The 11,180-nt window shown below is 39.7% G+C and overlaps 1 protein-coding gene across 1 annotated transcript; it reads right to left on the reverse strand.

Annotated features, from left to right (window-relative positions):
- Nucleotides 1-335: 335 nt before the first annotated feature.
- Nucleotides 336-10,737, reverse strand: wnt2ba (wingless-type MMTV integration site family, member 2Ba). Its single transcript, XM_005740014.1, has 5 exons — nt 10,183-10,737; nt 7,121-7,341; nt 6,024-6,301; nt 4,975-5,239; nt 336-2,569 (listed from the first exon to the last, which is right to left on the reverse strand). The coding sequence occupies exons 1-5, from the start codon at nt 10,344-10,346 to the stop codon at nt 2,340-2,342; spliced, it is 1,158 nt and encodes a 385-aa protein (XP_005740071.1). The 5' UTR covers nt 10,347-10,737; the 3' UTR covers nt 336-2,339.
- Between the last annotated feature and the right edge of the window lie 443 nt (nt 10,738-11,180).

Genomic DNA, 11,180 nt, shown 5'->3' on the forward strand with positions numbered 1-11,180 from the left:
CAAGAAATTACTTTAAAAAAAACCTAAATAAATTGTTATATTTCAATTTAAAGATATTTTGTGATTCTTTTTATCACGCTATCTAAGACTACCATCAGTCTTGTTATGCTAATAAAAAAATATTTGTCTAACACTGAACAATGAACTTTAAAAAAAAAAAACCAAACTGGTCATTTGCATTGTTTTTATCCCGTCCATGCCATAGCTAAGGTAATGATAACTGTAATAGGAGACCAGGGGAATACCTAAAACCCAAATATATACATGTGGGTTATAGGCCCTTAGGCTTAATTGAGAAGATTATTATTACTGTTTTTCTGCCTGGAATTAAAAAAAAGAAAAACATCTGGAAGTTGACATCTTTTAATAGTAGACCGAACAGAACCAAATGAACTCATAATTATGACACTGGCGCTCCATAAATCCAAATCAGTGAAACTCCTGTGGTTACAGATGTAGGATTGAATATAGCATGTTAAAACTTATAAAGAACTTGGGAATTAAAAGTATGAACAGAACAGCACAGGTCCAGGCCTGAGCCCACAATCTGAAACAGTTTTCCTCTTATCTTTCAAAAACAGCTAAATTACTCTTCATTTACATTCAAAACTGGCTTTTTTCTGTTTTTTTTCTTGCTTGCAATTAACTTTTGACTTGGTGTCATTCGCTGTTGTCCAAAGCACTTTATTTTGGCTGTGCCTCTCATTACGTGGAGTTGAAACAATTTGTTGACTCTTAGCATTTCACAGCTTGTTGTCAGATTCATTTAGATCTATAAACTCCTCTGAGGGTTGTGTCTCCAATGGCTTAACACTATGTCTGGCTGCACTGCCAGATGTTAGAAAGCCAAATGCAAGGTCTGTAGCTACTTCAGTGCTCTTTTTGCAATGGCTTGGCTTTGTTTCATGAAATAATTCACTTCTTAAAAACCGGCCAGAGCCAGTGAGTGTGTCCACAAAGAACTGAAAGCACAGTTGCATAAGATTGCATTATAAATATGTTCTGTCACAATATGATGGCTGAACAAATATGCTGTTTTGGCCTTTGTAATAAGGATAAGGCAAATGTTAAACAAAAGCTCTATTTAAGATAAATCAGTCTGGAAACTAATACTGAGTTTTGAAAATATTTGCAGCTCCAGTGACATATCAGGAAGGCCGGTTTAATAGTTTGTATTCATTATAATGCAGTTGTATGACACTGCAATTTACAATTTTGGAGGGTCACTACGTCCAAAATAAAGAAGCTTTGTATTTCTCTTTTTACTGTGCACTTGTCTGCATTAGCATGGCCTATGGAATTTGTTTAAAGTTCACAGTAATAATGGAAGCAAAAACAAAGAACCGGAGGTAGAAATTACAATTTTTTTCCATGAAGCTGAATGATTTGTTAGATCTGTTACAGTCAAATATTAGCATACTGTACAAGTATCTTTCAAACAACAGACCAAAATTTGTGAGGCTATTTTGATGTGTTGGTGTGTCCACAATCCTTGTATACAAAGTGAGCTGTCACTGTAAATGATAAGTCTTTGCTTGCTCTTCTGTTTGTGGCTCCTTTGACCTTACAATGTGATTACCTGGCTTTAATTAAGAAAGACCTCTTGGAAAGCGCTATATTTATTTAGTGTGATAGCTGCACAAATTAGCAGCAGTGGTTTCGGGTGCACGGTGGGATCAAAAAAGTTTTGGAAGTTTTGGAAAAGCAAAAACCACAGGCTAACACCAGTCTCCAAGTAATCATGTGCAGAGGTCTGCTGTAACATCTGGACCACTCACCCTACCCATTAGATTTGGTTCTAAACAACTTGGATCTTTTTTCATAAAATTAAGTTAAAAATTTAAAGGTCACTGTTTTGCCACTGTGGAGTGTGAGTGCACTAAAAGGGAGTGTTCTAATAGAATGGGAATCAGTCCAAAGGTGTACAAGGCAACCTTGAAGGAGCGATCGGCAGACAAAGTACTACTGTGATTATCTCTTTCATCTCTTATGTGCACACAGTTTTTACATACTATAAAACAAGAAGCAGGCAGTAGCTCATATATCTGCCTCAACCAAGGGTACATTTACAACAGAATATAATATTAAGCCATTTTGCATCAAAGTTTCAAAGTCTGATTCAAAAACGCTCCGCACATTATTTTTTAAAACACTTTTTAAAGCAGCACATGATCAGTAACTGGTTCTAATTTCCAGTTTACCATCACCTAACAAATGTTTGTGAAGTATAAAAGCATCAAAAGCCAGAGGTATTATAGTTAAAAGATCCCAACTAGAATGGAGTCATTAGTGCACAGGCTAATGAGTCAGGTGCACGTTTGATTTGTCCGCTCTCCTTCCTAGGTTACGTCCAGCCAGTCGGGTCGCTTGTGGGGTTTGCAGGTGTGAACGTCCACTACGTTTTCACAGTCTTTGCACTCCACAGCGCAGCACCACTTGAACTTGCACTCACACTTAGTGACACGTTTGACTCGCATGGTGTCGTAGCCACGCCCACAGCACATGACTTCACAGCCATCTATGCCTCTTGAGGACTTGTTGCACACTCTGCCTGCTGTGCCCAAGGAGCCTATAATGAGAATAAAGGACCAGAGATGTTGTTTTGGCATACAAAGAATATTGGTACTGCAACTGACAGGAAAAGGGTTAGTTTATTAGAAGACAGCCATCTGTGCATGCCCTGCCAGACTATTAAAATAAATAGTTATCACTATAAGAAATACAGGTTAGGATGAAAGAAATCAAATGTTTGTTATACGTATGATACTTTTGTTTACATATATTAAACAGCTAATATAAAATTTAACTTAACACAAGCAGTGGATTTCATGACACTTCTGTAATATGTTAAAGTTTTAAAGGTCAGGGACTCTTTTATTTTTTGTTTTAGAAAAAACAATTGATTTGGACTGATAATATGCAGCAGATACAATTAGATTTAAGGAAACAGAAATACCTGCTGCTGACAGAAATGATGCTGATCAACATGAAACAAAGATGTGTCCTGTAGAGCTGCAGAGAGGGGTGATACCTCTGTGTGCTTTCATTATTAAATCACTGATAAGTACAGCTCCTTGATTAGAAGTTGCTTCTTATTTTAAAGTAGGCATAATATAGAACTTTAATTGTGCACATCCAGTAACTATACTGGGTTTCCTGTCTATGCATTCCCTTGGGGAACTGAACGATTTATACCACAAATAAATAGTCTGACTGACCGCTCAAATGTCTTTCCACCATAAGCTACATTCACCTTTTCGCATGTATCCATAGAGCACTTTTTTCAATATACCTAAATGTTTTATCTCCTGTGCGTTCACACCTAAAACCCATTTAGAATCCCAATTTAACCTAAGAGGCATGTCTCAGTGCTCAGAAGGAAGCTGGGGTAGACACAGATCCACTGCACTGTGCCATCCAACTCAGCTTAATAGCATTTTGAAAATTTTCCATGATTACGTGGATGCCCAGGAGTGAAAGCTGGCAGAAGTTATTATTGGCAATGTTCATGTTGATGCTGAAAACTGAAACTGTTTTGCCAAAGCAAAATATCACTTTCCCTCACTCTTCAGCAGGCTATAAGCTTCCCAACAGAATAGTCTCAGACCTAAATGCAATTGTGTTCATGTACTCAGGTGTAAAATCCAAGCCTAAAATCAGGTGCCAGGTCCATTAACAAAGCATCCCAGAAGTAGAGAGAACAAAGGATAAGAGGAGATCTTCCCCTCAGGCTCTAGGGAGTGGAGCTTAATGCTGACCAAAGGAAAGATTTGAAAAATAAGCCTGCATGTATCCTTAGGCTGTGAATTCCTATACAATGAAGATTAGTGGTGAGGAGGGTCATCGGCTACTTTTTAAGATCACCTTTTAACAAGGAAAGGCAGCTTTTCCTTTGAGCAAACACACCTTCTTTGCATCTCAGTTGTCAAAGTGCGGCCAAGCTAACCGCAGGTAGGAGTGACAGAATCTGTTAACTTAGAACCAACGTGTCCCCTGCACATGCCATCGTCCCTAACATATTAACAGTGAGTTAGCAAAGTTCTTCACGCTCTACTGAAGGAGCTGGACTTTAGGAAAGAGATGAGCCTAACAAGGCAAAGCAAACATTAGGTATTAAAGGAGATGTTAAAGGTCAAATCACTGAACTTTAAGCTGTGAAGGAATGCAAGCCTGCAGTCAATGAGTCTCTGATTCTCATAGATTTTGTTAAGCAGTCGGTCCTATTTGCCCCGTCCCATAACAACATACTCAGGATTTTAAATTAAATAATAATAACAGTATTTTACACAAAAATGATTAAACTGTTTAAGCACAACTTCAAAAGAACTTCACTGAATCTCAGAATGTGAGTTGCTGATGTTTTCCACAAACACAACATATCAATATGCTACTCCTCAGAAGTTAAAAGGACCCTCCTTAAGGCAATTTCTTTATCGTAATAATAAATGATTGTCATAATAATATTACTCTTGTGTAACAGTGGCACTTTACTAAAGTTTGACATGTTAAAAACAGAATTAGCAGGTTAGCACAAGAAAGTTATTTAAGAATTATCAGCATTGGCCAATAATAATAAAACCCTTCTTTTAAACTTCGCTAGTCTCACTAGTGACACATATCGTTGTTTTCCCAAAGACAGTGGCCTCCTTCAGCAGGACAGTGTTTCCCACTACACTACAAAAGCTGCTGGTGTTGGAAAAAAGCTCAGGGTGTTGACCAGGCCTCCAGACACCACAGTGTAATCGAACATTTGTTGAATATGCTGGGAAGAGTAGATCCACGGAAACCCCCACCTGCTGCAATCGCAGGACCCAAATGATCTGGTGCCAACAGGCTGGTGCCAAATACCAATGAACACCCTCAGAGATCTCTTGTCCATCCCTCAACTAGTCAAAGCTGTTCTGACTGAGGACTGTGGATGTACACAATATAAAGCAAGGGGTTTTATTTTTGTAGCTTATTTGTGTGTCTCACCTGCTGCACGGTCCATGAGACAGTAATCTGGAGAGTTCTCAACAAAGACTAACTCATTCTTGGTGCTTCCCTTAAAGTCCTTGTCAGCCACAATAAATCCTGTCCCATCTTGGTTCATGGTTACCTCGACGGCTGTGTTGTACTTCTTGCGAAGATAGTCTCCAGTTCGCCTGAAGTCAGACATAGCCAGCCAACAGGTTCTGAGAGAACAGGAACCACTGACCCCATGACACTTGCACTCCAGCTTCATAAAGCGCTTCACTGCCTGGAGCAGAGATCAAAGGTGACACAGTGTCAAGCCAACAATGTTGTACAAGAGAAGATGTAGGTGTAATAAGCTCTCCTAGCATAACGGTTAGCTAAATATTCTTAATGTAACAGCTTTTACGTCATTATCCTTCAGAGACGTCTTTACTGAAAAAGCCATGTCAATAACTTGAACAGTGCAGAATTTAATGCTATGGGACCCTCATATGCAGTTATCATATTAATATGCATTATGCTGCATCATCAATAGATGCTGGGATAATGCGGAATATTCTCAATAAACAGATTCTTAGTCTTAAGAGATTTACTTCCTAGTCAAGTAAGTCAACTAGCCTAGTAGTTGAAGACATCTTTAGGCAAAAAAGAATTTCTAATGATTTTAAGAGTCGATGTTTATTATGACCAACTTTAAGCTTGGAGAGACCAATCTATGACTCACAGAAGACGGATGAGTTGAAGGGCCATGTGTATCTCTCAGGTTTTGTGACACGTCTTTTTTTGGTTTTTATTTCTACTTTTTTATTTTATTTCATTGGGTCTTTGTTAAGCTATCTCTTGTGTGCATACACAAAAAGGGTTCATCGCTTGAGTTGGGTGCCTTTTTATGTTTGAATAAATTTGTAGGTCAATGTTACGTTTAACAAAAACAACAATAAAAGCGTCCCCTGAAAATGTTCCTGAAAAGCCTGTTGTTTTCATTGTTACTTCCTAAATATGTCTAAATTTACAATTCCACTAAGAGATAAAGCTTAAACATTAATATAAAAAATGTTTCCACTGACCATCCGACCGCATCGGTTGTTGTGCAGATTCATCAGGGCTCGAGCATCTTTCACCATCCTCTCACGGGCGTCGACGAAAGCTTTGGCAAATTTTATGCCATAGTTGATGTTGTCGCTGCATCCGCCCCAGTCAAAATTGCCTTTGTCGTCACTGTCTTGCCCTCGTTTTTGACTGTCACAGGTGCAGATCTTCATTTCCCCCTGACTGCAGGCCCTGGTAATGGCGTAGACCACTCCTGCTGAAGAGATGGCGTACACAAATGCTGCCTCTCTGCTGCCTGGATAGATGGGGAAGGGAGCGTTGCAATTGCAATCATTTAAAGAAGTAACTTATGACTGTTGGTAAAGAGAGACCTAATGTTGCCTATATCTGACATGTGACATTATTCAAAAGTTGTCATAGCACTTGTTTTTCTCAGCTGTTCTTCTAGTGCCCAGAGTCATGTGTTATGGGTGAGCAAAGCAGTCATCTCTCTGCAAATTCTACAAGGTAGGCATACCAAGATCAGTCCATCTATGGTGGATGGTCCAGACAGTGGTAGCAGCATGTCAGCTATAACATTAGACCAGCCGACTCTCCTTTCACCTATTAATTTGCACAGATGGCAGCTTTCTAAGTCATTGAGCAGTGTTTTCATTTTAGATGAGAGGAGATTTTGGAGGTTATTTGGTCTGGCTGTCCCACCCTCCTCCTGTTCTCATTCCTGCTCACGCAATGAAGCAGAACACAGGCGAGATGTCAGGGAGTAAAGCTTTGTCTGGCTGCCAGAAACATCTACCCAAATATTTACATCTCCTATTACTGTTTATACATCACCAGTGTGGATCTCTCAATCTGCTACTTGTTTTCAGAGAACATCCACTTTCCCAATGTTCCTTCATTCCTGAGAAGGTAAAAAACCCACAACAATTTCTCTTTCTGTTTGCATTCCGGGGTAAAGTTGATTTAATAAGACACCTATTAATTCCCTGCTTATCTGATAACAGAGGAGACATTTATGAGGATGATTAACTTGAGTGTCACTGATATAAACAACCACTGTCACGCACAAAGAACCACACAGATAGAAGCCTTAGCCATGTATGTTCAGACTCACTTCGGAGCATCACCCTGCCAAAAACAGTGTGGTCCCGGTCCAGCGTGCTGCAGTTCCAGCGGTGGTGTCTGAACTGATGTTGGCACTCTTTGATCCACTCTTTGGCTCCCTCGCTGATGGACTGCATCAGGTCTGGGTGCCGCTGGCAGAGCTGCCGCTGCTTGTTCACAAGACCGGGAATGTTGTCGCATATCACCCGCGCACCCAGAGCTCCGATGTACCTGCGCACAGATCCATCGAACACAGTGTTGGTAAATTCAAGGACAATTCCACTGAAAGCGCACTCTGTGGTAGTGCACCTGCAGCTGTCACTAGACTGTGTGCCAGGATTTCTTTTCCCAGTGAGTTTACTTTCAAATTTGCCTTCCTGTTTTCATCGAGACAAAAACAGAAAAAAATGTGTAGCTAGCTGAGCTAGCTGATTTGCAAGAGGTTAAGTCCAATCTGATTTTCAAGAAATATACAAATAGTGGAAATAGTACAAATAACAGAGACGTATGTTTGCTGCATTTAGGGTAATGGGGTGAAGCCCACCCTACATGGCCTTTGGTGTGCCACTTGTTTTAAATGCCAACACATGTAAGCTGTCAGCATGAAATCTGGTCTGACTACATCTTCAAACAATTCACATTTCTAATCAAATGTGTAAAAAATTGGGAACTCTGAGTGAAGAAGATTCCAGTGTTTACCAGATATAGAGGGTCCCCCAAAAAATCTTTGGGTTATATTATGGGTAACCAACATTTAAGAGCTCATTAAATTCTATGGACTCAAAGGAGCCTGCTACTTATCACTGCTGCTTTCATGTTAAAAAAAGCCCTTTAACTATCAGACATCTGTACTCAGTGCTCCTTCTTTGTAATCACAGGGTTCTCAAGTGCAGCCTGCAGTCTAGGAGCAACCCCTGAGCAACATTTAATTCAGTTGCCATTCAGTGAGGTACAGCAGTATGGTAGAAAATATTCATTATATATTTTTAAAAAAAGTTTTAATATTCCCAAATGTGGCTAGTGTAAAAATAGGAAAGGCTCTCCCACTAATGGAGAATTTTAAACTAGCAAAAGAAATAGATTAAAAAAAAAGAAAAGAAAACAATTACCAGCATAAATTTAACAAACTGACAAATGTAAAAGATTAAACAGCCAGGTGCTCCTAGCAGGTGTGGTCTGAAGCATTCAGGTTTGTGTTAACACAATGTCATGTGCAATACTCAAAGAAATTACAGATAAATAAATAATAATAAAGCAAGTAAATTATGGCTTGTTTGGAAAAGTTGCCAGGAGAAAGGCTCTTCTCTAAAAAGACAAGGCAGCATGTCTTAGTTTTGCAAAGTTGTATCTAAGCAAACCACGAGACTGCCCCAGGACAAAAGCAGTTCTTTGGTTTGTTTTATGGAACATTAATCATCAAGTAAGCTATAGTAAAGCTGTTAAGTGGATTGTATTGCCTTCAGACAAAGAGAGGACAAACTGTTTTTCTTTTTCTGTCTTCTGTGCCAGTTAACTTTACTAGTTTACTTTTCTCCCCGTGTAAAATGTTTTTCGATGAATCTAAATTATTGATACTGTTCCTACTTTTCTTCACATTCATCCCCATTGTCTTCTTAAGACTCAGATATTCAGGATGTTGAAGAGATTATTACATTCCTCTCGTTCAGTGAAATGCATTTGCTTCCTGCTTTCTTCAAATAATCCCCAACTTTGTAACAACTCTTAAGAAGGGTGATCACATGCTGATTGCATTGTGACTCTGGGGGTTCTCTTATCAACAGGACATGGCCGTCATCTACAGTACAAATGAGCACTCCCCCCCCAGTCCATCTATAAGCCTACACACTCTATTCTCCATCCGGATATCATTATAGTCCCTAATCGCAGCCGCATTTGTGTTGCCTGGCCACTGAGACAGAAACAGATATAGCAGGTAGTTTCCACTCCTCTTATGGCTGTCCCAGTCCCATTCTAGATGCAACTATCTGCCTGAGCAGTATAGCAGAACAGAAGCACTGCTTGTGTTTACTGTGTGTTGTACAAACCAGCTGTGCCAAAGGACCCCTGACTCTCCAAGAGGACACACACAGAAGAAGAGAGAAGTGCAGCAAGGCGCACAGTGCTTATATAAATTATTACAATAGTTAAAAATAGGCCTAAACAATTCAAAGGAAGATTTAAAAAAAAAAAAAAGCAGGAATCAATTACGTTTTGCTTTGGAATTTCTCAACGATTTATTCACAGTTTACTCTGAATTTGCCTGAAAGGGAAACTCAAGAGCAAATTGGATGATATGTGCTTTCGGCTCTCTTGGGAAATTACCAGACATAGCATTATTTACAATGGGTGCGTTTTAGCTTTAAATAAATTCATAAATTAGATCTTAACTGTTATGAAGTGTAGGGTAAGATCTTAAAATGGGGGGTTTCCCTTGGCTAGTTAAATGTAAAGTCATTTAATAGGTTTTCTGTTAAGTGTCACCTGAAATATGAGAACAACAATGTCAGGTGAGAGAGACTGGGGGTGGGGGGTCTCCAGCATGTTTTAGGTCTTGAAAACCTCAAGAGAAATCATCAAGGGGCATTTATTCATGCACCAACGCCTGCACCTGCCGTGTACTCTGGGCAAAATAGATGGATAGGGGAGACGCCCCCTTCCCCCCATACACACACACCCAAACACACACATCAACATCATTAATCTTCATGAACTTTGGATACACAGCCTGCTCTTTTCGTTTATGGATGTGGATGTTCATGTGAGCAAAGTAGATCTTTTACTAGAAAATCTGAGAAGTAAGCAGGTGTAAATTACATATAAACAGACGGATTTCTCATCTTTAAATCTGTAACAGCTCCAAGGACAAGGATACATAGGGTTAAACAATAAAATCCACTGTAAGATAACTTTTTCAACTGCAAACTTAATTAATTAAAACTAATCGTTATCTATATTTTCTGGGTGAAATTTTGCCCTTGTTGTCGTTGTTGTAAGTCGTACTTTATATTCGATTGGTATGTGACACCAACCAATCGGACGAAACATCAAATTCCTCTCAGTGGTGAAACTTACCACCACGATGAATCCACTATCGGTGTGAATATGAGCAGGAGCAAAATAAAGATGAAGTATATTTTAGAGATGGGTTTGGAGTGATGGTGGTTTCCTGCCCCATTTCTGATCCTCATTGCTTTCTCCGACAAGCCCGTAGATGTCATCGTGTTTCTTCTTTTCATGTATTGGCTGTGCAATAAGGCGTGAAAGTCCTTGACGCCTGCGCGTCCTCCATCGTCTGGTGGAAATAAAAGTTAGGAAAGAGGAAAAGTGCTTTTGAGATCCCTCAGTTATTCGCTGTCATAATGCAGCCTTGATTTTCTAGCATTACATCCATAAGCTTTGGACATTGCACTTAAGTGAGCGGGATGAGTCCTTCGTTTCAGACAATCTTGCGTAGATTCACGTCTTCTCCTCAGCTGTTGCGCTCCGAATCTGGCTTCACTAAATCTGTGAGAAGTTGCAAACTATAAAATCCAATGCCGATGATCAGTTTCGTAACTGATAAAAGCCGCTCGAATCAGATCCTGACATAGGAAAAGTGTCTGCGTGGATGGGACAGGCGCTGCTCACCTTTCATCCCACTTGCCGATAATGAAGATGCGCACCGAAACGCTGCGCTTTCCTCTTCAGTGCGTCAGCTGTCTGCGCCTCCCCTCCCTCCCTTCTCACAACACCAATGCCCTTTGTCAAAAAATTACAGAGACCGGTATGCAGATCTGCAGACAGAAGGAAAGGAGGTTCTGCCTGACTTCTCCCGGCAAATCAATTAATCCACTCTTTAATTTACACCTGCATCACAGTTCGTTAGCTCATTTAATTAAAAGGTCGGTAAGAAGGTTGTCTCTGTTTTCTCTTTTTGTCATATGAGAGAAAGTTTAGTTTGGAAAAATCAGATCTCAGTAATGATGCAAGTGTGTAAGCGTTTACACATGATCAGAAATACATAATCCTTCCCAGGGCTCATTGCATCTGCTCCTCTAATGTAACTGGTCTCATCTTTTTTAAGATTTTAG

The sequence above is a fragment of the Pundamilia nyererei genome, unplaced genomic scaffold, assembly GCF_000239375.1.
Source record: "Pundamilia nyererei isolate P.nyererei 1_Seehausen unplaced genomic scaffold, PunNye1.0 scaffold00096, whole genome shotgun sequence".
In the NCBI taxonomy this organism is placed as follows: domain Eukaryota; kingdom Metazoa; phylum Chordata; class Actinopteri; order Cichliformes; family Cichlidae; genus Pundamilia; species Pundamilia nyererei.

Bases quoted from the DNA above. Each gene is read 5' to 3' on its own strand.
- wnt2ba (XM_005740014.1), bottom strand. From the start codon at position 10,346: ATGAAAAGAAGAAACACGATGACATCTACGGGCTTGTCGGAGAAAGCA. The intron at 6,302-7,120 runs GTGAGTCTGAAC...CCATCTATCCAG, and splicing joins TGGCAGGGTGATGCTCCGAA to GCAGCAGAGAGGCAGCATTT. The intron at 2,570-4,974 runs GTGAGACACACA...TTCTCATTATAG, and splicing joins TCTCATGGACCGTGCAGCAG to GCTCCTTGGGCACAGCAGGC.